This window comes from Colletotrichum phormii (assembly GCF_030913505.1).
Source record: "Colletotrichum phormii strain CBS 102054 chromosome Unknown BDP81scaffold_50, whole genome shotgun sequence".
NCBI lineage: Eukaryota > Fungi > Ascomycota > Sordariomycetes > Glomerellales > Glomerellaceae > Colletotrichum > Colletotrichum phormii.
In genome coordinates, this window is record NW_026851492.1 from 57,581 (window position 1) to 82,877 (window position 25,297).

Consider the following 25,297-nt stretch of genomic DNA (forward strand, 5'->3'; position numbering starts at 1 on the left):
CCGAAAAGATTAGAACTCCGCGCGTCTTCTTCAATGCAGAACTTTTGTTGGCCGCGCCGTGCTATCCTCTATCTAGCCTCTATGACTCCTGCGTGAGAGAAACTACGAAGCAATGCTCCGAACGCATTCGACCTTCCTCATTCGACATGGCGCAGAATCTGTTACCCGGTGCGAGCTCAGCAATCGCTGCAGTCTGACATGAACCGGCACCATGTCCCGCCGACTCTCTGGGTGCAATGGCAGCGTGTGCTCACCAAAAGCCCAATGACAATCTCAGTGCTTACGTTCTCAATTTTCGCCGCCAACACGACGACATGGCCTCGTAGCCCGTCTATGAGTCTTGCAAGGCATCTTGTTTCGCTTAGGCTCCGCGTCAACTTGGCAGAGATTGCGCAAACTTGTTGGTCAAATCAACTGGGAAATAAGCTCAACCTCGTGGCGCGCCCGGTCATCGTCGGGGTACGATCATTTAAGCTTGTTTGACAGGCCTCTTTATTAGTCGACCTGATTTTTGTCAATTTCTCACAACTTTCGAATTGCTCAGCCACGCTGCCTCTGCAAAACACATTTCACACTCATTCGAGCCATTGAGTTCGACTCAACCTTAACCCCTAGCATATTCAGCGAATAGCGTACCCTGGACGAGCCATTTCATCGACGCTCACTGTGAAGCCTAGTCTGAACAATGAGCTCGAGATGTCTCAACGACGACTCCCTCGGGCCTAGTGTTGAAGGCTGCCGCGGCGATTTTGACTTTACTCTCCGGTTCGAGAGGATCTTCTTAGCCATCATCCCCGCAGCCGTTTTTGTCGCTCTCTCGCTTCCGCGAGTTGCCTACCTTGCGCGCAAGCCGCGCATTGTCGGCGCCAAAACATTTCAAACAGTCAAATTGGTAAGAGATGGTGATTGTGGGCAAACTCCATCCAAGTTTCGGTTCTAAAGATTCCCTCTATTTAGGCCATAATAACAGTATTTGCAACACTTCAATTTGCAATTCTCATCCTCCAGACAACGTCGAGTGGCTCTCGCATCGATGGATTTGCCGCCTCGGCGTCAGCCCTTGGTTTCCTTGCCGCTCTGTTCATGGTTGGATTATCGTATGCCGAACACTCTAGAGCACCTCGGCCCTCGTTGCTTTTGACTGGCTATGTCTTTCTCCAAATCCTGTTTGACATCGCTCAAACGAGGACATCATGGTTGATTGCGAGAACCTTTTCAACTCAACTGTTCGCAAGACTATTCACGGCCTCGCTGGTCATCAAAGTCGCCATCCTCATCATCGAGGCCCAGAGGAAGTCACGATGGATCCGCTGGACCGCCGAAGAACACAGTCCGGAAGAGACAAGCGGCCTTTTCAGCCTCGGCGTCTACTGGTGGCTCAATCGCCTTTTCCTCCATGGATATCGCAACGTCCTGAAGGTCAGTGACTTGTATGCTCTAGACCATGGCATGATAGCCGAGACGATGCAAGTTACGCTAGCTCAAGAACTTGAGAAGGGCAAGAACCGAGGCAAAAACCACGGGCTCGCAAGAGACCTAGCCAAGGCCTTGGCTGTCCCTCTACTCTTGCCTGTCGCCCCACGGATTGCCTTCATCGGATTCAGCTTCAGCCAGCCGTTCTTCATCCAAACTCTTCTCGAGTACCTCCAAGATGACAATGCGTCAAAGAATATGAGCTACGGTCTTATCGGAGCTGCTGTCATGATCTATTCCGGAATCGCCGTCTCTACGGCTCTTTATTACTATTTTCAGCAGCGAGCTTTGTACATGTCTCGAGGCTGCCTATCAGCAATCATCTACAAGAAGACCACCGAAGCCGCACTCACGGACATTGGCGATGCGGCAGCAGTGACTCTCATGAGCACCGACACCGAGCGCATCGTTCGTGGGTTCTACAGTCTGCACGAAATCTGGGCCAACTTTATTGAAATCGCACTTGGATGTTGGCTACTACAGGGCCAGCTCGGTACAGCCTTCGTTGCGCCTCTCATTGTCATTCTCGTGTGCACCGGCGTCACCGCTGCTGTGGCCAAGTTCACCGGCGAACGCCAGTCTCGCTGGATGGCTCAGATTCAGAAGCGTGTTGGACTCACTGCCAACGTCATCTCCAACATGAAGTATCTCCGCATCTCTGGCATCACACAGCCTGTCGCAGAGTTCGTCCAGAAAATGCGCGTTGAGGAGATGCGCATTGGCAATCAATTCCGCTGGCTGATCATTGTCACGGCGCTTGCTGCACTCGCCCCGAGCATGCTCTCTCCCGCAGTTACGTTCGTCTTCGCGCAAGAACGCCTTGATACTACCACCATCTTCACGTCGTTCTCATTCTTGGTCCTTCTCAACAACCCTTTGGGCCAGCTTTTCCAGTCTATTCCGACCATCATTGCCGCCTTTACTTGCCTTAATCGGATTCAAAAGTACCTCGAAGGAGAATCCCGCATCGATTTCCGGCAATCTGCCCATCCTTCGGCATTCCAGGAGAGGTCATCCGACGAGAGCCCATTTCGAGACAACTCGGATGGCATTTCCCTGGAAACCTTCCCCGATCGGAAAGACTCCGAATCCAATAGCACGAGGCCCGCAATTTCTCTTGTCGATGGCAGCTTCGGCTGGACGGCAGACAAGATGGTTCTCCGGAACATCACTGCCTCTATCCCGGCCTCTCAGCTCACGCTCGTCGTTGGGCCTGTAGCATCAGGAAAGTCCACTCTGTGCAAGGTTCTCCTAGGTGAAGTACCGTTCAACACCGGCTTAGTCTCCGTGCCATCACGCAACGCTGCCATCGGATACTGCGAGCAGAACCCGTTCCTGTCAAACGGCTCCATCAAAGATAACATCGTCGGATGGTCAACTTTCAACCAAGCCAGATACGACGAGATCATCGACGCATGTAGGCTACACACGGACCTTCTGCTTCTTCCATATGGTGATGATACGAAAATTGGAAGCAACGGGATCATGCTCAGCGGTGGTCAGAAGCAGCGTGTGTCATTAGCCCGTGCACTGTACTTGAATAGCGATCTCCTGATTTTCGACGATATTTTGAGCGGGCTTGACAATGACACAGCGTCCGAAGTCTTTAGAAGGGTGTTTGGACTCGACGGAATCATTCGGCGACGGCAATCAACAGCAGTACTTTGCACACATGCAATTAAGTATCTACCACTGGCAGACCACATCATTGCCCTGGGGACCGATGGCACTCTTGCTGAGGAAGGTACTTTTGCCGACCTGATGCGCGATAAGAAGTATGTCGCCAGTCTTGGGGTCAAGGCCACAGACTCTGATACCGATTCCGACTTCGGGTCTGAGACTTCTAACAAACCTACCGCCGGTCAACCTCCGAAAGCGAAGCGTGCTCCGGCCGTTGCCGACGAGATGATGGAGAAGTCGAGACAAACGGGAGATGTGAGGGTCTATGCCCACTACTTCCGTAGTCTGAGCTTAACGTCAACCATCATATTCGTTCTCTTCTCCGCTTCCTACTCCATTTGGAACCAATTTCCTACGATTTGGATGAAGTACTGGGCCGAAGATACCCTCCACAAAAGCAGTGGATACTATGTCGGATTATTCGGCCTCTTCAAGGCGTTGCAGCTCATCTCTCTCATGGTGGCAGGTGTTGCTTTGATTATCTACATGACCACCTCCTCCGGCACCATTCTGCACCAGCAAGCGTTGAAGACTGTTATTCACGCGCCTCTCACGTTCTTCACCACCACAGACTCTGGCGTCATCACAAATCTCTTCTCCCAGGACATGACACTCATCGACAACGAGCTACCAATGTCGCTGCTCAATGCTGTGCTTGCCGGTTTCGAGTCAATTGGCATGGGAGCTGTGCTCGCTGTTGCATCGCCCTACATGGCCGTTAGTTACCCGTTGCTGATTGCGTTCTGTTGGGTCATTCAAAAGTTCTATCTTCGGACTTCTCGCCAGCTGCGACTCTTGGATCTCGAGTCAAAGAGCCCACTCTAGTATGTACACGAAAGCCTAGGCGGGCGAAAGGCCTTCAACTAACAGCTGTCAGTACACATTTCCTTGACACCATCAAGGGCGTTGCCACGATACGCGCCTTTGGCTGGGCACACAAGGACATTGCTCACAACCAGCACATGCTGGATACCTCGCAACGTCCGGCATATCTACTCGCCATGATCCAACAATGGCTCGTCGTTACGATGCAGCTCATGGTGGCCGGCTTGGCCGTCGTTCTTGTGACCCTCGCCACCCAGCTCCGGGCCAACTCAGGCTTCACTGGTGCCTCCCTAGTCACTCTGATGTCGTGGGGCGAAACCCTTTCATCCCTCGTCCGATTCTATACCCAGCTCGAGACTTCGATTGGCGCCGTTTCACGTATCAAAACGTTTTCCGAGAAGGTAACCCCAGAAGACCTCGAGGGTGAGGATATCGAACCGCCAGAAGAGTGGCCCGAGACCGGGCGCATCGAGATCAACGGCGTCTCTGCCTCATACAAGTGAGTTGGCCTCAATTCGATTGCAGACGGCGCTGACATTGTGTAAAAGTAACGAACAACAAGCAACATCAGATGGCGTGACAACTCCTCCGCATCTCGCACTGAAAGACCTCAACTTCTCCATTCAGTCTGGCCAGAAGGTTGCCCTATGTGGCAGAACCGGGAGGTAAGTTGCCTTCTGCATCGCATTAGCTATGAAGCAGGCGAATGCTGACCTATATCCGTAGCGGCAAATCGTCTCTCATTCTCCTCCTCCTCCGGCTCCTAGACCCCGTATCGTCCTCCCCCAAGAATATCGAGATGGACGGCATCCCCTTCCACCGCATCGACCGCTCAACTCTCCGCCGCCGCATCATCTCCGTACCCCAAGATGCCGTCTTCCTCCCCGACGGCAGCACTATCAAGTCCAACATCGATCCCTTCAACGCAGCCACAGACGCAGAGTGCTTCTCCGTTCTCCGCGCGGTACAACTCGGCACCTTTGTCGAAGAGCGCGGCGGCCTACGTGAGGCCATGAGCGCCGACAGCCTCAGCGCTGGACAGAAGCAGCTCTTCAGCCTAGGGCGAGCAATCCTGCGACGCCGGGTCAAGGACGCCAAGTTCAAGCGTCGTGGCGGCGGGATTCTGCTGCTGGACGAGGTCAGTTCCAGCGTCGACCATGCGACGGATAGGTTGATGCAGGAGATTATCAAGGAGGAGTTTAGGACGTATACGATTTTGATGGTGTCGCATCGCCTGGATATGGTGATGGACTTTTTCGACGCGGTGATTGTCATGGACCAGGGGCGTGTTATTGAGACGGGGAGCCCGCGGGAGCTAGTTAAGACAGAGGGGAGTCGGTTTGGTGAGCTGTGGGCGATTGAGAATCAGGGAAGGTCGAGGGATCCTGTCAGGTAGCCACGGTTCATGGCAGAAGCATTACTGTAGCAAGCGAATGTTTTTCATCAATAAAGGATATGTTCTGGCATGGCGGTCCTTGAATGAAGGAGACAATGTTTACACGGTAGAGGACGGATGTGGCAGACAAAAAGCGAGCATCTTCTGTTCACCTACTTTACCCCAATCATGAAGCAAACACTCAAGAACAAACATCTTCTGTTCACCCGTCCCAATCCTACCAGTAACATCAAAGAATGAGCATTTTCTGTTCAATCATCCCGATACTGTAAGTAAACGCCCAAGAAGGAGCATCTTCTACCTCGGTATCCAGCCACCTTGAATCCATAAGAAACACCACTACGACCCCAAAGTTTGACGATTACCATCTCCTGCCACGAACTATCTCCGCTTTAAGAATTGCAACATGGCACCCAGAAAGGCACCCAAAACATTCGACCAGAAGAAGCTCCTTCAACCCGGTGTAAAAATAGAAGAGGCAGCTCCAGCACCCAAAAAACAAGGGGTCATTGAGGGCGCTTATAATATTGCACTTGCGGCATATCGTTGCGGTCACGCGAACCCGAAGTCAAAGGTAGTGCTCAAAGATTATTTTCCGCGCCCTGTTCGGGTCGAGATGGTCAGTGTAATCGGGAATGACGATGCAGGCAAAAAAGATCATGGCAAGACTCCAAGAAGAAAAATCCGGTACAGCAGGCATTAGAATACTGGACGACAAACCAACAGACATCCTCTTCGACGACCTTGGCGAAGCTACCGACGACACGGTCAACACCCAGCCTATGGAAGAATCTCGTCAGGCCACACCTTTCAAATACCCTCAAGGTCATCCGGCCACACCTGCCTGTTGGAAAAAGTAAGATTTTGCAACTCCTGAGAGCCTTGGAGGCTCTGTCATCCCAGATTTGGTCATCATTTCGACAAAACTCGAAATGGACGTCTTGGAGACTATCCTCAAGACTGCTAAGGACAATGACATTGACGTTGTCCTAGCTGCGGTGCCTGAGTCTCCTATTGACAAAGACCTCTTCAAGTGTATCACACATTGTATACTCAAGGAGCCGGAGGCTGAAAAACTCGCTAATTCGGGGCCGGATGTCCAGAAAGGGCCGTTCCTAAGGCCCTGATCTCCTCGCGGCCAAGGCCAATTGCCAGTCGCCAGAGGGTACAGCGCCACTGGAAGTGCCACGGCCCCGCAGAGCAATTGTACCGCCGTATTGGGCCGTAGCACCGGGCCACTGCCGGGGCGCCGTTGAGCCTCGGGGGGGGAGGGGGGGGATAATACGTGTGTTTCCAGCGGCGGGAAGGGTTCTGGCAACAGAATTGGCAAAAGGCACAGCTTCTCAGAAAACCAGTTCTGAGCATGGAATCAGCCCTTTTGGCAACAACTATACCATCTCCGGCCTGTCTCAGCCACTGATTCAGAAAAGAACATTGCATAACTTTGGCGTAGATGAGAGACCGGATCCGGCAGCCAAACTAATTACAGCCAGAAGAGGTTTGGCATCACGGAAAAGGGTTTTCCGTTGTTTTTATGCACCGATTACATCAGCACTGGCAACTGGCAATTGGCTTTGGACACGAGGAGATCAGGGCCTAACTACTCGCCGTTTAGATAAATGTGGCGTGAAGAATGTGGTTCTTCCATGTGGCACCCATTAGTATTGTCACTGGGAAAACAGGGGGGCTTCGGTTGTTCATGCCTATGATGAGAACGATACTGAGGCTGGAGTGTAAGTAATTTCCCCCCTTCTTCCATCTCTTCTGTTTTGTATACTTATACAGGTGAATAGGGACACGTTTGTCGGGGTATTTGCAACTTATTGTCTGGTTCAAAGAGGAAAGTGGGGGAAACGTCAAGAGTTCAGTCTGGAGGTGTCAATCAAGGTTGCATCTGCAGCTGCTGCTATAGCTGCTGGGAATGTGGCAGGGAGTACTCCATATCCGTCGTATAATGACATCGATGGCCTTGCAGCCCCTGAAGAATCGACTTCATATACCTCTATAATCAGTCGCTGCTGGCTTGATTAACACGAATAGCCCCGGGCATAGTGCGTTCATGGATTACTTCCATGGGTAGCGAGGACCATCCCAATTGCCAATGACTTTTTTCAATTTGGTCTCTTTTTAACTTTTTGTTTTCTTTTTAGATTTCTTATGAGAAGAAAGGTCAGCTTTCAATCCAGTCATTACCTTCATCCAGTCTTCTAGTGATCATACTGTGTTTTCATGTCGAGAGCCAACGTCCACGATAATCTTCCAGCTGTGTGTCGGCCGGCCAAAATATGGTGGGCGAGAGCGGTAGTTGCCTAATATCACAGCACCGGCCACCTCAGTTGAGGGCAAGGTTTCAACTCATCGGGAAGGGGATTAGTTAGGAATTGTGGGCTTTGGAACGTTTTGAGAGGATACATAGATGTATTGTCGAGTTGGAGTTCAGAACATCTCCGGCCGCCATCGACCTTGACGGCCCGCGCCGCCGTATAACTTACCTACCCGTATTGCATCGTGTATTTTAGATTAAAATCACTATATCAAATTAAGTGCGTATATAGGGTATATTGGGCGTATTATATAACTAGTTAAATTACGTACCGTATTATGTGATTTCCCTTGAAAGCTGATCCCGTTGAGGTTGATCTTTTGCACCTGTAAAGCTGGAAAAAAACCACCACATTGTCGAGTTGTATGATGCTATAATTGACTGGTTCACGTCAGATCGATAAGTTCTAGATCGAGGGGCTGCGCAAAAGCCTAAAGGTCTGGTGGCAGGTCATCAGCCACAACGCGAGGAGGGTATAGGCCTTTGCCAGCTGCCGACCTCGGCCTAGTTTATAAAGGTGGCAGATTCCGGACCGTCGTCTGAAGATTAATACAGGAGAGTAAATTGTTCAGTGTGTAGTCCTTTGACGTAAGTCTACCCGCCGCATGCAAATGAGGGCATCAAGGATATGTTGTTATGTTCATCTCTAAGCAACGACTCAGTTTCGTGGCCTTAACAAACAAATTATGGAGTGCACACCTTATAAACGCAGTGCACCTTTGAGGATCCAACAATCTTAATCGTGCCATGTGTTTGTGTACTACGGGTATCCAGAATTCCGTTGCTCATTGTTGGAATTGCAATCTCTATCGACCGACCATGACCGCACGATGAAGAGAAAAGCGCTCCGATGGGAATCACATGCGCAATGCTTTCTTTTGTGCGTTCTATTTACCAACGCAGGTTTCAAAAGATTACTGGCGGTGAACGTTAACCGGAGCCGCCTACTTTACCCGATTGATTCAATGATTGTTGACATGATACCCTGCTCTGTGCTGTAACTTAACCCATTTATTCCATGGTAGAAAACATCCTCTGAGCCGTCACAGAGTGACAAGTCTTGTGTGATAGCACAGCCTAATTTTTGATTGCCTGTAGAAATGACGTTCTTGGCCTAAGATGGTGGCATTGCGTCAAATGAACTATGCCATTGGACTGCACAGCGAAGCAGCTCTCATACTGTGCCTGCCCGTGTGATCTTCCAAAATTGATCCTTGTCGAGGGCCATAACTGACTGCACAGAAATGGGTTTGGCTTACTCGCCTTCTAAAGCACCAGAAGTCGATGTGGTGGACGCCTGCCCAGTAATTAGTCCATCCTACTCCTCTGGAGAGACACATCATGACAGCCCGGCGGCTTTAAGATTGTTAACATCACATATTTACTAGCATAAGACCTCGCTCTTGGAACTTGGCACCATGGTACCGCAGACCATAACAACCGGTAGGCCTCTGGACGCTGATCTGATAGTGATCTCGCCCCGGACTCCAGATCGAGGAGAGTGTGTTCAAGCAGACCATTACCAGGAAACCTTGAGTGAAAAGGCCAAAGATGGCGAATGCTGCGCTCTTGATGGAACGCTCTTGTCATAAGAAATAACTGGAGTCCTCGGCCGAGAGCTTGTTGGGACGGAGGGGGTTCGTTCTGGTGAGCTGTGGGCGACTACGAATCAGTGGAGATCGAGTGATCCATGAGTATGCGGGTGCGGACGGCGTGGTCACAGATATCATTACATTTAGGCAGACATCAACACAGCGATAAACGCAGACGATGTTTGACGATGTAAGAGTAAGATGTTCTCAGTTCTGCCTTGGTGCTGTAGTCTGTGGCCTCCGTCTCGTTACGAGGTCGCAACTTCTTTGAGCCGCGCTTGCATGGGGATCCCCTGGTCAATATGAGGGCTGGGGAGACAAAGAACGAGGGTCTTCTGTTCACTCACTCCAGCCCTATAAAGGACCATCATCGCCATAACCTGATGGTTTTTCGATTACTGACTTTCCCACCTCAAGCACCCTTGCGTTTGAAGATTATACCATGGAACCAGAGACGAAGACTATCATGGTTATCGGGGCGCTGGCTGCTGATCGCATCATGGTCGCGCCCCGTGTTCCAGATGCAGGGGAAAGTATGGTAGCAACGCAGTACGAGGAAGCCTTGGGGGGCAAGGGCGCAATCACTGCGCTTTCGGCATACCGCTCTTGTCACAACAAGGCGTCGTCCTACAAGGGCGATGGCGCCATTCGGGTCAACATGATCGGCAAAGTCGGCGACGACTTGAGCGGAAAGATGATCAAGGAGGAGTTGGATAAGAGTGGCATCGATGTCACTGGTATCGAAGAGGTACCAAACACACGAACAAGCATCTGCTCTGCCACGATCGAAGAATCCAGCCGCGAAAATCAGTGTCTCGCTATCCCGGATGCGACGGCAGCCTGGAAGAAGGGAGATTTCCTCAAGGCTAGTCAGTTTGGGTGTACGAATTGGCGGGACTTGATCGTGGCGCAAATGGAAATCGATAAGGATGTGGTTGAGAATATGATCCGCACTGCTGGTCACGCTAGCATCCCGTTCTGCTTGAATGCCGCGCCAGCAAGTCCTATCAATGAAAATCTCTATCGGTCCATTACACACCTTCTGGTCAACGAGTCTGAGGCTGCGATCATGTGTAAGGTGAAGCGAAACAAGGTGAAAGAGAAGACCTGGCCCAAGATTGCCGAGCAGCTTAGGATGGGCGGTGTCAAGAACGTGGTTATTACGCTGGGTGCAAAAGGTGCGTTCTACGCCAACGCAAAAGGCAGCGGGCACTGCCCGGGGTATGTCGTCACGGTCAAGGATACCATGGGAGCAGGGTGATTGGTTCTCTGTCACCCTTTCTGGAGATTTACGTGACAGATACTGATACCGGCTGCTAGTGACGTCTTCGCTGGGGCATATGCGTCTGAATACTTGCGCCAGGATGTCGGTCCAAATCAGGATTGGGATATCGAGAGTGCTGTTATTCGCGGGAACAAGGCTGCTGCGATTGCAATACAAAGCTCTGGAGCTCAGGAGGGCATTCCTTGGGAGGATGAAATCGACAAGTTTGCGGCACCGTTAAAAGAGCATGAGCCCCCCTCTCAATGTAGGGTCATATAGAAAGCTGGGCTCGTTGTGTGTGGTCATTCTCGCCTAGTGATTTCGCCCGGGAGCCCGAAGCCCGTCCGTAACTCGGGCTTGTGCCGGCCGGCGTAAATGCGGAGGGGCGGGGCTCCAATCTATCGGAATCTACTTAAAAGAAACTAAGGTAGAACGAGTAATTGTTCTGCGGGGCTTTCAGATACGACGGCTTTGATGCAATTTAATACTAGGAGGTTAGCACCGATCAAGTCTAGACTGAGAGGAGGTGCAGCGCAAAAGATCGTGGGGTGTTCAGCCGCAATGCGAGGGTGTGCTTTTGCCAGCTTCAGGCCTCGGCCTAGCTTTTGAGAATGGCAGACTCGGGAGGCTACAATGAGAGGAAGAGGAAGAGGTGCGTGTCATGTGCTCTTGATTAACACCTCAGAATTTGAGTGTTTGAAGACCATGGTTCGAGCGGCAATGGTCCCATCATGTAGCAAGCTCTGCTCTCGGAATAAGGTCATCATCAAAGGGACCTCAAAAGCATGCGTCTTGGGAACGAGAACGAGATGCCTGGAGACTCTCTAGCCCCCTCGCGCCCCCTCATCGTGCCGTGGTTCCTGGTGGCTGCGTGGCTTGCGCAATGTGGCAGCCCATCCTTTCACGGCACCACTGCCCCTCCTTCTAGAACATGTGCAGATCTACCTCCCCGATCGGGATGGCAACCACAATGTCGGATATTCAATAGTGCCATTCTCGTTAGACCTCTTCCAAAGTTCTCCAGGCTCAAAATACGTGTGGTGGGCGTTGGATACCTTCCTATGTCGTCTTAGGTCTTGCATTTGGGTTTTGCGTGTATGTCAAGAGAATTGTGTTCATTAGTCACCAATAGGTAGCCTGGTTCGGTCAAGGGCCAGATGGAGCATTGGGGCGCGGTGGATATGCGTACGAGATTTTCATCATTCTGTTACGCACTGGTTTGAAAGGAATAAGTTGCAAGTGATTCAAAGAGACGCGACATGCTGTCAGGATGAGACCAGATGAGGCAATGGTGCAGGGTGTCTCGGGCTCGGATGAGCTCTTGAAGCTCGCCCGGGCTGCCGCTCTGGCCACCCTTGGCGGAGAAGAGAAAGGGAGCTTGCTGATCTTCATCGGGTAGAGACATTCAAACCAACAGTTTCTCGCATCAAGGAATCAGTCGATGATTTGATTAGCTGACGGGACCTTGGTCGGTGAATGGGGCGTAAGGCGTGTCTGGGAGGGCGCAGCTCTCATGTAGCCAGGCGAGGTGCTCCGCGATGGAGAATGGGGGGCGGAGCTGGAATAGGCGCATAGGATGCGAACGATGTGACGCTGCAGATGGATGTTTCTGAAGGTGATGGAAAGTGTTTGTTCATATTCTGTTGGTATAGGTTGAGAATCCAGACTTGGCTCATTTCAATGCGCATGCCGGTGAAATTGTTGGTTCCTCTTGTTGCCCGACTGCTCGTGATCGGGCGAATGCGGCGGTGACTGGCATTGAGGATATTTTGTGGAACGCGAGGTCTATTGGGCTTTTACCATGCTTCAATACATTCAAGCCGCGGTAAGTATTGTTCAGTTGATAGGGGCAGTCCTTGTAAGCATCTACACCAGATTCAAAGAGGAAGAAAGCGACCTGGTGTTGTTGTTGTTGTTCAGTTGAAGGAAGAAGAGAGAACCTGGAGGGACTACCTACCCCATTTCGGTACGTACCGTCAGCTCCGGGAAGGTGGATCCTCCGATCGCTCAGCTGCCTATTTAGGTTAGTACAAAGATCATTAGCTAATACGGGCTAAGCGAGAACACACGGGCCATTAGCTTATCGCATTTACGAATTGCGCTAACAGGCGCCTACCCTCGTGACACCCGCCGCCGTCTCTTCGTCTCTTCGTCTCCCCATCCTCTCGCATCCATGGACCATGGACCACGACATGACCCGCCTATGAATCTCCCCGGTACCTGAACGAGCGGGGAAACACATCATGGAAGTAGAACGGAACTTTGGCAACTTTGTTTCGGCGACCACGCGGCTGTATGCGCCTTTTCTGCAACATTCTTAAGCCATGAACGCCAAAGACGCCACCATCGATGCTCTCCAACGACATCCCAACTGCTGTGTTCGTCGCGGTGGCTTCTTTCTTATTGTCAATGTCTCGACTTCGCGACGATGATAGTACCCGTACACAGATATGAAAACCAGTGTATCGGACCGGTGCCTGAAGCTGCAGGGTGGCACATAGCCACTGCCATGTGCTCTTGAAGCAACAAGTATAACCTCTTGGCTGCCTTGCCACACATGATACCTTCATCAACCCGTCGACGCGGTGTCTGGTTCGACGACATCAGACGCACTACAGCTACGAGGCAGTTCTCTCATAGGATCGACCGCTCCTACTGACTCCTCGTCTGGCGAGATATCCCCCAGTGCCAGTTCTGGCCTGGGTGCTCTTTCATGAACTGTTCAACAGCACCCAGACACAGACCATCCACGACCCACGCTATCAAGACAATCCTGGGCCCTGATACCACGTCTTGGCATGCACAACGGCCGGGTTGTGAAGGACATCTCAAGACGGTAGGTGTCCAGCGAACGGCGCACCCGTACGGCACGCCATTCGCACTATTGGACCTCGCCTGGTCTGCATCCTCTGCGCCGTGCCATCCCACTGCATCCCAACGAGGAAGCTCATCCAAGTCTTGGCGGCTCTCCGAATGAACAACCTCCATCGACCGGCATCAACATCCAAGACCACGACTCGCCCGTCTGGACCCTTGCGAAATTACGCTCTCGATGTTTGCCCCAGATAGCACGGCCCGCGCCTCGTGGGTCGAGCCTCTCAACCGCCGGGCGAGCAAGACCATTCTCTCTGTCTCTCTATGCTTCTCCATGTGCCCATCCCCCCAGTCTTTGGGCCTTGCAGCGATGCACTCGATATTCAACGCGACTCTGCACCTGGGCATGCAACTAGACATGCGCGCACAAGACAGACGCAGCTAGCTGCGTACAACTTGGTAGCTCTGACCAATGAGCATGCCTCTGAATCCTGGACATCACGTCTTTGACAGGGGATATGAGCAAGGTAGCTTCATCTTCCTCGTGCTACCTTTCATAACGTCTCTTGCTATGCCGAGCTTCAGACAGGCTGGGCTGCTCAGCAGAAATGGGCTCATTGGCAATTCCTTCCCGGGAGTGGCGCCGTCACCTAACGGGCATCTGGTCGTCGACGAGACACGCGAGATAAGGACTACTTAAACCACACCGCCGCCGCGATGCCACCTTGATCTGGCTTCCTTCGGTAGCTTTGCGCTCTCTCACCCTCGTTCATACCAAGGCAAGACCCAGCACCCGGCAAGATGCGCATCTCGGCCACTGTTTCCGCCTTCGCCCTCGCCCTCCACCTTGGAGGCGTTGCGGCCCTCGGCCCTCGCCAAGAAGCCAGCGACGCGAAGGAGACTCCTACCTTCATCGCCAAGAGCTTTATCATTGAATACGCTCCTGTGAGTGCCCGCTGCGCGTGGCTGCTGCCCGAAGAAAACCTTCCCAAAGGTTGTAGTCCCCAGCTGACACTCACCGTCTTTCTTACTCTAGGGTTCCAGCGCTCGTGTCCGTCGTCAAAATGTCGCATCCACAGACGGCATCACCGTCGTCAAGGAGTTCGCCAGCAACGTCTTCTCCGGTGCCAGCATCGAGACTGACACCTTCACCCTCGACACCCTGCAGGAGCTCCCTGACGTTGTCAACGTCTGGGTCAACGAGCAGATCAAGCTTGCGCCAACAGAGCCCAAGGCCGCTGCGCCTGAAGATGCTCCCACGTACTCGACACACAATGCCACTGGTGTAGCCAAGCTTCACGCCCAGGGCATCTTTGGTAAGGGTGTCAAGGTTGGTGTTATTGATACCGGCATCTGGTACAAGCACCCCGCTGTAAGTTGGAACTGCACCAAGTTGAAAGCGAACGTAGACTTACCATTCATTCATTAGCTGGGTGGCGGTTTTGGTCCCGGTTTCAAGGTCGCCGATGGTTACGACTTTGTCGGTGATGGTTCATACCCGGCCAGCGGTCCCAAGGCGCCTGACGAAGATCCTCTCGACACCCGCGGCCACGGCACTCACGTTGCTGGTATTGTCGCTGGCAAGACTGACTCGTGGGTTGGTGTTGCCCCCGAGGCCACTCTTCACGCCTACAAGGTCTTCTCCAACGCGGAGTCTACCGACACGGCCACTCTGATTGAGTCGTTCCTCGCTGCCTACGACGATGGTGTTGATATCATCACTGCCAGTATCGGTGGCTCCAACGGCTGGTCTAACAACGCCTGGGCCGAAGTCGCTTCTCGTTTAGTCGATGAGGGCATCGTTGTCACCATTTCGGCTGGAAACAGCGGTGCCAGCGGCCCTTTCTATGGCAGCTCCGGATCGTCCGGCAAGAATGTCATTGCTGTGGCTTCCGTCGAGACGGAGGTCTTCCCTGCCATCCCCTTCGAAGCCACCCATGGCGGCAGCGAGACCGTCCGCGTTGGATACCTTCCTTCCGGAACCTACTTCCCCAACACTATCGTCGACTGGCCCATTGTCGCTCTCAACACCGATACGAGCGCCACCGCTGATGGCTGCACGCCCTACCCAGCGGGCAGCCCCGACTTGACGGGCAAGATCCCCTTGGTTCGTAGAGGAACTTGCACGTTCCAGGTCAAGCAAGAGAATCTCGCTGCCCTGGGCGCAAAGTACATCCTCATCTACAACAACGCATCGCCCATGACGACCCCTAGCACCGGCAACACCGACAGCCAGATCGCCATGATCGCTGCTGATTCCGGTGCTGCCTTCATCAACGCCATCAAGGCCAACATCACCGTCACTGCTGACTTCTCGGTCAACCCCGAGATCCCGATTGCCCTCGACTACCCCGCTGGAAACCGCCCCAACATCTTCACCAGCTGGGGCCTGCTTTACGACAACCAGCTGAAGCCTGACATCGCCGCCCCTGGTGGTAACATCTTCTCTACCTACCTTGACGGAACGTACTCCATCCTGTCGGGTACGAGCATGGCCTGCCCCTACGTGGCTGGTGTCGCTGCGCTCTACATCTCTGAGAAGGGTGGTCGTAGCGTCCAGGGCAAGGGTTTCGCCCGTGCTCTGTCCCGTCGCATCATCTCCAGTGGTTACGCTCTGCCTTGGTCCGATGGAACTGCTACGAACTACGGCTACAGCGCACCCCCTGCTCAGGTCGGTAACGGTCAGATCGACGCTTGGAAGATTCTCAACTACGACACTCGGCTCGAGTTTGAGAAGATCCAGCTCAACGACACCCGCTACTTCAGCCGTTACCACGACGTCACTGTCACCAACAACGGCAAGTCGGACATCACCTACAAGTTCTCCGTTCAGCCCGGTGCTGGTGTGGATGCCCTCGCCTGGATTCCCGCCACCTCAAGCCTTCCTAGCACTAAGCGTGTCAAGACCTTTGCTCAGCTTGCCCCCAAGACGTACACTCCCGACATCAGTCTCCCTCGCGACTTCACCCTGAAAGCCGGCGAGACCAAGACTGTGTCCGTCAATTTCAACAACCCCGACAACCTTGGCTGGAACGCCACCGGTCTCCCGCTCTACGGAGGCAAGGTCGTCATCCAGGGCAGCAACGGCGAGCAAGTCTCAGTTCCCTATGCCGGCGTCGGTGCTGATCTCCGCAACACCCTCGGCGGTGTCCATGAGGCTGGCTGGCCCCAATCTGTTTCCACTGTCAACGATATCCCCATCAGCCAGAAGGCGTCCTACTCCTTCGACCTCAGCATTGAGGCTCAGGACTTCCCTAGGATCTTCCAGAAGCTCCTCTGGGGAACCCGCCAGACACGCTGGGATATCTACGAGGCTGGCTGGACTGAGCGCCAGTGGGTCTACCCTCCCGTCGAGGGCCAGAACGGCTACATTGGCTCGGCCGCGTCATGGGTCGGCTCTGGCGATGTCCAGACCTTTGACCCTGCGCAATATGACCCCAACGATACCTTCACCTACCCCATCACCGACATCTACCGCAATGCTGGCGCGACATACCATGAGCACTGGTGGTTCGGCAAGCTGGGCAACGGCACGCAGATTGCGCCTGGTAACTACACCTTGCGCTTTGCTGCTCTCCGACCTTTCGGAGACCCGACACACGCGGACAACTGGGATGTCTACAAGACGCCTCAGATCCAGATCACGGGACAGTACTAGACGTAACGGCTTAGTGTGACGAGCGCATAGTATATGATACAGTGATGATTTAATACAACCATAATACCTTGAGAAATGCTTTTGATGCTTTGTTAAAATCTGAATGCGGTTCTGACTCAAATTTCACAGAGACATGTCTGAAGCGACAGCTGGTAGCCAGGCCCTGCCTCTCTTCACGCAAGTTCATAGGCCACACCCTGACCCCGATGCGATTCACTGCAGCTCGGTTACGAGCTCACTCAGTCGCCCCACGTCAGCCTCACGCATGAGCCTACGGCAGCCTGCATGACGCGACTCTTCATCGAGATACGCAAAGCAGCAAAGATTCTCGGAGTACGACTCGTTCGTCATGCATGTTGGCCCCGCCGCTAATGCACAGAATTATCTTTTCGTACACTGAATCGACTGAGCAGCGTCAGTCTTAGCCATCGAGCCGTGAACGAAGCGGGGAAGATGCTCTCGCGGCCCGCGCCGCAGATGTGCGCCTGATGGAGGGTTAGGTACGTAGGATCCGGCTTGCAGACCGAGATCCTGATGGGACGTTGATGTTCGCTTCAGCAGATGTCAGTGAGTGATAGCTCACACGAATGCAGGTCCCTTGAAAAACTTGATTCGAGCACATGTGAATGAGGAGATTGAGGAGATTGGTTGGCTGGTGACATTTGATGCTGATCTTGGCTCTTTTCTCTGGCATGCTGTACCTGATTATCTCGTATGAGAGATGTAGTTTGTTCTCATCTGAACCGATAAAAGTATAAATCAACCAAGACTCCTTCGCTTACCATTGACTTTCAATAAAATCAAGAGACTAAGATACAATCCATCCCCAAAAGTCTTGTTCGTTTTAGTCTATAACTTGCTCGCCCGCAAACCAACGCCAAGATGACGATCGAAGAACAGCCCGAGCAATTCAATAACACACGCAAAGCCGACTTCAAATCAATCTACAACCAATCCGATCCTCGCGCCTACTTCGCAGCCCTGACGACATTGCAGTACCAGATCCCGCAGCTGGCGCTTCCTTTCGTGAACCGTATTCTCCAGCACATCTCCAGCCGCGCTCCGTCCGCGTCTCCATCCGGGACCACTTCCAATGATGATGACACGGTGACCACGGCAATCAAAGTCAAAGTTCTGGATGTGTGCTCCTCGTACGGTATCAACGCCGCCCTACTCCGCCACGACATCGATATGGACGGGTTGGCGGAACACTACGTCTCTACACCGAAGCCCTCCTCCCGGGAACAGATCGAGGCCGACGAGCGGTTCTTTGCGGGGCGTAGATTGCAGACTGAGCAAGACTCAGAGAACGAAGTCGAGATCATCGGCTTAGACGTCGCACCCGAAGCAATATCGTACTCTCTGCAAACAGGTCTTCACGCAGCCGCCTTCACAGAAAACCTCGAAACCTCCAACCCCTCACCAGACCTCCGTAACGCACTCCGCGATGTAAAGCTCGTGGTATGTACCGGCGGCGTAGGCTACGTCGGCGCCTCAACCTTTTCACGCATCGCTGCCGCCGCAAGGCCTTCATCGTCGTCTCCCTCGGAGTTATGGATGGTGACGTTTGTTCTGCGCGTTTTTTCGTTTGATGAGGTTGCGGAGAGGTTGAGGACGAAGTTTGGGCTTGTGACGGACAAGGTTGAGGGGCGGGTGTTTCGGCAGCGGAGGTTTAGTTCGAGGGAGGAGCAGAGGGCTGCGGTGGAGGATGTTAGGCGGAAGGGGCTTGATGAGAGGGGGTTGGAGGGGGATGGGTGGTTTTGCGCGGAGTGTTGGGTTACGAGGCCGGAGAGTTGGAGGGGGGAGGTTGGGGAGTTGGTTGAGGGTCTTTAGTGGTTGGCTTTCCGAGGGATGAAGATGATGTTGGTGACTGGATGTTGTCTTCGTGTGTCATTGAGTTTACTTGTGGGATTCGGCGTTTCGATATGTCGAAGGGCCCGGAGTGTGTGTAGCACAGAGGCGTTGCCAAGTCCCAGCGCTGTTCCTGTTGCTGTAGGTTTGCCGTGTCTTTCGATTAGCAGATGATGTCGGAGACTTAGCAGATGATAGAGTGAACCAATTTCTATGCCGAACCAAAATATCGCTTCCCATTCGTACACGTGTCCAAGAGATCGGGCCAGTGGCGAACCCAAAGTTGGATGTGGCTCTCTGGGTCAGTAGTTGACAATGTCGACCCGGACAGAAGATTCCTTATGTGGGAACATCCTTAAACGCCACGTAGCTGCAACTCCAGATGATGGGATACGGGCGAGACTCAGCTTCGAACCACCAGAGCGTATCTTTGATGATAATGAGCCTCCCCGCAACCAAGGCAGGTCCTTGTGGAACTGCTTAGTCCTTGATCTCGTGGCCGAGGGTCCTGTCGAAGATATCGACGCTGCAGAAACGTGAAGCTGATTAAGACGGGTAGTTGAGTGACGAGCAATACTCTCTAGAGGACAAGTACTGCTTTTCGCTTTTGCTTTAAGTCGAGAATCCATTGAACCCAAAGTTCGACGTCTTTTCGGAAGCAGAGCTTTCCGACTATGGCGACTGAAACTCGACTTTGATTCGGGGAAGGGTTCCATTTCTATCCGCAGGCGTGGACTCTCGCGACGAATCTACTTCCATGATGCACTTGCGACAGTCCTTCGGATCCCAGGTCCGTGGAGAAGAAACGCATTGCTGTGGTACGTAAGATGTTAGCTCTTCAGCCCTCGAAATTGACTGAGTGATCAACGGGAATCGCCAGGCGACTTTGAGGTTTCAGATATTTGTCAAACCTTTTGCTTGGCCCTTTCACACACGCATTCTTTACATTTCTGATGCTGGAGGGTGCGAGGGATTCGATGCATTGCGTCGTCTAATAGTCGTTTCCGGGAAAAAGCGAGTACCCTATTTGTCGCGATTTGCATCAACCATAGATCGGTCGTCTCCTGTTAAGTTAAGGTAAGTTCTTAACAGTTCTCTTGCAAGTTGACAGCTTTCACTCGGGTTCAACTATTTTCATGTCGAAAACGAAAACGAAAAGACTTTGCGCCGCCGCCAAGGCAGCAACTGTCATACTAGGCTGAGTAGATTTACGCTTAATACTAGCGTACCATAAGAACACAACCAACCAAAAAAGCGAAGTGCACTTGGACCTCGAAAGAACAGGAGATTTCTACGGTTTGTCTCAGCTCGCAATTTCCCTCAACTGGTCAACTGGTGAATGCACATAGTTAACATGGTCGCTTCAGTTCAGGCCCCCATCTACCCACCACAATGTCCATGACTGTGCTCCATGTGCACCTCGACACCGCAGACCAGTCACACCACTCACAACGTAGACCCGTGCCCCCTCGGAAACACTTACCATGGTAGGATAGGATTTCTATATGCAAACCGTTACGGCAAAGACCGAAGCGTGCGGAAAAGGCCGAGCAACACCGACCGAAAGATTATCGATCTGCTACCCAGGGCTGGCACAGACACGTAAGCCTTGGGGAATGTTCATTGCCATTGGATCGACATTTTTTACATTATTGCTTGACGGAAGAGTGTTCACCAGTAAATCTGTCGATGTGGTTTCTACGATAAGATTCAAAGAACGCCTTACCTGAGTTGCATGGGTCGGCCTCCGGGACGGTCTTTTTTTCAAGTGGGTCGAGGCCTCCGAGCCCAAGCCTCCCCCTGTGTTGCTTAAGCCCCTTGGATGTTTATTTTACGTGAGGTACCCTTGACATACCTGCATGTCTTATGCGGGAGGGACGCCGTTGAAAGTTTTCAATAGCTACGGAGTATTGGAGGCCATCTCCGCGGAGCTCGTGGGATGGCCCTCATATTGCTCTTGTCAGGCCCATCCCAGTACACTCGTTACAACGATTGTCACACTATGCCTATGAGACAATATGGTCTTACACAAGCATGACTAAGTTTGCCAAGGATATGCCAGTATAAAGGGTCTTCCACTCACTATATAGATAGTCGGGATATTCCCATAGCCACTCGTTCTTCATACTCATCAATACATCCCATTGACCCCCTACCTGATAATCGCTGCCCAACAGCTCTATACTGATGCTAAAGGTATGCCTGTCCAGTATTTCTTTACATGCCGAGAGGCCCAAGCTTCTCGATACATCCGCAAGGTCCCTATTAGCATGGTCTGTATTCGTTATTGTCATTTAGTAGTACGATGCATCGGCGAATGAATCATCTGGTGAACGCAAAGCCAAAGGACCGACTCTAGTTGGTTGAGGCTGTTCTTGGGGCTCAGTCTGATGAGCACCGTCTTCTGTCTCATGCAAGCTACAGCAGTCAGTGAGACTCGTCGCGGTGTCAGTGGTTACCGTCCAGTGGCAGATGGTGTCACCCGTGTCATCCCATGTTATCAGGCACGTCTGCTTCAGAGCTTGTTTCTGGCCCCTAGACGAATCTCGCAGATCGACACTGGCAGGGCCGAGCTTAGACTTGGCCGGGGGAATGCCCCTTGAGCTCGTGTCTCAAAATACAAAGCTCTACCTGAATCAAAGCCGTGGAAAAGAACTCTCTTCATGGCGCAGTCTATCAGATCGGATGACATCTCGTACCCCGTAGAGTAAAAGTCCAGCATTGCATACTGGACGCGTGGCCGCGACCGATCTGGCGGCACCTCTTGACATTCTTGGTGATCATGCAAACTAACCCTGACGCCGAGCTACAAAAGTTCATGGCATGCCTAAAGTACAACAGCCAATCAATGATATCAAGCTAGAACATTCCTAATCGCGTCACTCACCAGCCAAGTTGTCGTTAGGGTCCCACCAGATGAAAGTTTGTCGAACACCAACGGCAATGATACCGACAATTAGTGCAGAGACATTTCGACCGGTGACATCAAAAGCGCATCGCGGTTCATCGGAGAATGGGCAGGACGTTCCCCTTGACATTCCCCATGACGCGTCTAGCCAAGTCAAGCCAAGTTGAGATTTTGCCGGTGTTGGTAACTAGCGTGGCTCACGATGGGTCTTGGGGGCTCGGTGTGGGTAAGTATGTTTGATGGTTCTGTATAGATTATCTAAGTATGGCAAGTGTCCCGGCCAAAAGCTGGAGACGTTGATACTAGCGAAACGCGAGCGTGAAGCCCCTGATTCACCTTCAGTCACCAATTTGTGCGTTCAACACTTGAAGTTGTCAGCACTAGGCTCACAGTGACAGGGACACCAACTTAGGAGAGGTTACTTTAGGAGATGACTCTTAAAGACAAAAATAGAGTTGACAGCCAAGGGCATCGTTGTCCAACGACTTCAGCTATCCATCTAGTCAGGCCTAATCGTAGGAAACGTCAAGCCTCAAGCTCTAATCGTTGATTTGTAGAGACTCGAAATAACTGCGATACTACGTTGCAAGCGTTCGTGTTCTAGGCAGCAGCCAATTTGAGTTTCACATGTTCCAGGCCTAGGTTCCCTGCAGACATAAAAGCCGGCGCTAGAAGCACGGAGCTTCGGAGACTTGGGGCCATAGACTGACCTACAATTGGCGGCGGCCTTGCGCCGTTATTCCGAATCGCAGCACAGACGACCGGCATTCGATGCCGAGTCCAACTTACCGTTAGAAAATGTGACCTGGGCAGGAATTTTGGCTGTCGAGGAAGATCTGAGACTGGGCCACTTGAATCTCCAGACTCCACGGACCACGGGGCGAGAGGTATGTCCATCTCAGGGGAGACTGGGAGTGGACTAGGAGCGGGAGGGTGTTATCGGCCAGTAACACTCTTTCGAGAAACCCCGAGAAATGTGACGAGACTGAGACTCGGCCTCGTAGGGCTGAAAGAAGCGTTTTACTCAATCTATCGGCGTCGCCGTGTGATCCACGCCGACCAGGCAACTGTTTTTCTTGTCTCGATGGGCTCAGTTTAGACAATTTGCTGAGTCTTCAAAACGGCCTCACCATCCCCGGCCCCATAATTCATGAGGTAAAAACTTACGTTTTGTCTGTGTGATTGGTTCCGCCGTAAAAGACTAAACCTAGCGCCAAAACGCATGTCGATTCTGACGAAGGGGCTGACGTCGCAGGGACAAGCCAGGGAGGGGCACACGGCGGCCGAGGGTCGCGATCATCCGTATTCGACACCTTGGCTTTATATAGTGGACGCCGCCCGAACGCGCCAATCTTGGTATGTGTATCCCCTGTCTTAGTTCCTGCGCCCGCACAACCCGATTCCCGAGAGAGCCTCACTACCGACGGTGTACTGAGCTCAGGATTCGACGGCCTGTCAGTGGCTACCTTGCCCTCTTACCAGTGAATCCTATGCGCCTAGAGACGCACGCATATACACACTACACAACCGAAGCCGACAATGTCATTGGATACCTCGATCCCGGGTACTGGAGTCTTCTCGGTGGTACCCGCACCCAAGAAGCCCAAGCGGACTAGGGCGAGCGCATCAAAGGTTAGGACCGGATGTCTAACATGGTTTGTGACAACACTGATGCCACTGTAGTTTATTAAAGACTGGTTCAACTGACGCCACCTACCCTATTGACAGCAAGTAAGGCTTCTCCGCCTCATCCTACAACTACCAACTCTGCCTTATCCTTCAACGTAGATAACTCCAGTTCCCCAGTAGCTGACCATGATTCCGTTATCAGAGCCCGGCATGTGAAATGCGATGAGGCGAAGCCTTCCTGCAAGCGGTGTAGCAAGGACAAACACAAGTGCGATGGGTATCCGACGTCACTTCCGAACAAACGCCCGAGCCCGGCATCATCATGCTCATCCCGTTCGACACCCCCAGTCCGGCGACGGAATATCAACTCAGTAATGCAGCTATCGCCACCTGTTGACTGGGACGTTTCCGGTACGACCCTCGAGAGGTTAATGTTCCACCACGTGAACCGATGTACTGTCCCGGATTTCGGAACCGCAACACCGCTAGCCAAGCTATGGAGCAACTACATCCTACCGCTGGGATACTACTCCGACTCTGTGAAGCACGCCATCATCGCACTCGGCGTAGCTCATAGGGGATTTCTGGAGAATCCCTACTTCGATGAAGAACCTTCCGAATCCGCGTTAGCATTCAACGATCTAGCCGTCAGGCACTACCGAAAGGCTGTGTCGGAGACCATACAGATCATGGCCGATCCGTCACCCGTCAACATTCGGATCACGCTCATCTGCTGCCTAGTATTCGTATGTTACGAGATTGTGCGAGGCCAATACGACAAGGCCATCCAGCACCTCAAGGCCGGGTCCAAAGTTCTCGAGTCACTTCACCAAGCAGCGATATCTAATCAACGTGACCCGTCGTCCGTATCGGCCTACGACAGACAGCTAGCAGACACGGTCAAGAAGCACTTTGACCAGTTGTGCGACATCACAAATATGTTCACTTGTGTAGGCATGGACGCCTCCATGCTTATCGAAGACGAGGTTGTCCCCGATCTATCTTATTTTACACAGCCAGAATCTGAAGACGAGCGCAACACACCATTCGAAAACGTATCCGAAGCCCGGTACCGTCTGCACTTTGTCGAGTTGACGTTTTCAGACGCCTTTGACGATAGCTGGTTCTGCGAATACGATAATTGCTGGCACTCGAGCTCCTCTCCCTGCCAAGCACCGGAGCCTTCGCAAGAAGTGCAGGCCTTGCAGAAGGCGGCGTGGGATGAGGCAGCGAGGCTTTTCGACGTTTGGTGCTGCCGTTTCGATCTGCTACAGGAGACACTGCCAGACAATCTAGAACCCGCGGACTTGAATGAGTTGAAAGCTCTCCGCTTCTCTCGCAAGAGCTGGGAGATTTTCAATGCCCAAGAAGGACCGTGTGCCATGAAGAACGGCAACATGGCCGACCTGCACGGACTCGTTGATATGGCCGAGGAGATTGTGGCCGGCAGAGACGGATTTCCCCGGCCGACGTTTGCGCTCGCAGCAGACATTGTGCCCTCTCTCTCGTACATTTGCGCCTTCTGCGACAATGTTGACTTTGAGCGGAGGATCGTCGATGTCCTCCGTGGTATGAAGCGGAGGGAGGGCATGTGGGACAGCAGGGAGCTGGCGAATTTGTATGATCTCGTCATTCAGGCCAAGACCGGCAACCAGTGGAAGGACGAATACAACTGGGAGACACTCCCCAGCCTTGCGAGGATGATGGCAAATATGTCGTTGTCTGGTTCGGGGGATCGAGCGGGGCCGCCTAGTCCTTTGACTTTGCTTTGAGAGTATGGCAATGACGGAAGCGTGGAGTTTTGGGTGATACAAGGAAGGGATGTCTGATTCATTCCAAGACGGAAGCTTTTACTTCATGATTGCAGTGGCGACGAGTCCGTTT

General features: G+C 52.5%; 5 protein-coding genes across 5 annotated transcripts; all 5 read left to right on the top strand.

Annotated features, from left to right (window-relative positions):
• Positions 1-685: 685 nt before the first annotated feature.
• Positions 686-5,374, top strand: BDP81DRAFT_336647 (ABC transporter; the record flags this gene model as incomplete). Its single annotated transcript, XM_060585934.1, has 5 exons — positions 686-892; positions 958-3,977; positions 4,031-4,477; positions 4,527-4,643; positions 4,705-5,374. 5 exons carry the CDS (start codon positions 686-688, stop codon positions 5,372-5,374), a joined length of 4,461 nt encoding a protein of 1,486 aa, XP_060437482.1.
• A 4,339-nt stretch (positions 5,375-9,713) lies between these two features.
• Positions 9,714-10,832, top strand: BDP81DRAFT_513190 (ribokinase; the record flags this gene model as incomplete). The annotated part of the gene is made up of 2 exons (XM_060595814.1): positions 9,714-10,546; positions 10,610-10,832. Exons 1-2 carry the CDS (start codon positions 9,732-9,734, stop codon positions 10,830-10,832), a joined length of 1,038 nt encoding a protein of 345 aa, XP_060437483.1. The 5' UTR covers positions 9,714-9,731.
• Positions 10,833-14,168: 3,336 nt separating this feature from the next.
• BDP81DRAFT_336680 (subtilase) lies at positions 14,169-17,025 on the top strand (the record flags this gene model as incomplete). The annotated part of the gene is made up of 3 exons (XM_060585937.1): positions 14,169-14,312; positions 14,404-14,739; positions 14,797-17,025. The coding sequence occupies 3 exons, from the start codon at positions 14,169-14,171 to the stop codon at positions 17,023-17,025; spliced, it is 2,709 nt and encodes a 902-aa protein (XP_060437484.1).
• Positions 17,026-17,907: 882 nt separating this feature from the next.
• BDP81DRAFT_456184 (uncharacterized protein) lies at positions 17,908-18,858 on the top strand (the record flags this gene model as incomplete). Its single annotated transcript, XM_060593137.1, has 1 exon — positions 17,908-18,858. One exon carries the CDS (start codon positions 17,908-17,910, stop codon positions 18,856-18,858), a length of 951 nt encoding a protein of 316 aa, XP_060437485.1.
• Positions 18,859-23,065: 4,207 nt separating this feature from the next.
• Positions 23,066-25,227, top strand: BDP81DRAFT_186938 (C6 zinc finger domain-containing protein). The gene is made up of 3 exons (XM_060582368.1): positions 23,066-23,439; positions 23,513-23,515; positions 23,616-25,227. Exons 1-3 carry the CDS (start codon positions 23,324-23,326, stop codon positions 25,183-25,185), a joined length of 1,689 nt encoding a protein of 562 aa, XP_060437486.1. The 5' UTR covers positions 23,066-23,323; the 3' UTR covers positions 25,186-25,227.
• Positions 25,228-25,297: the final 70 nt, after the last annotated feature.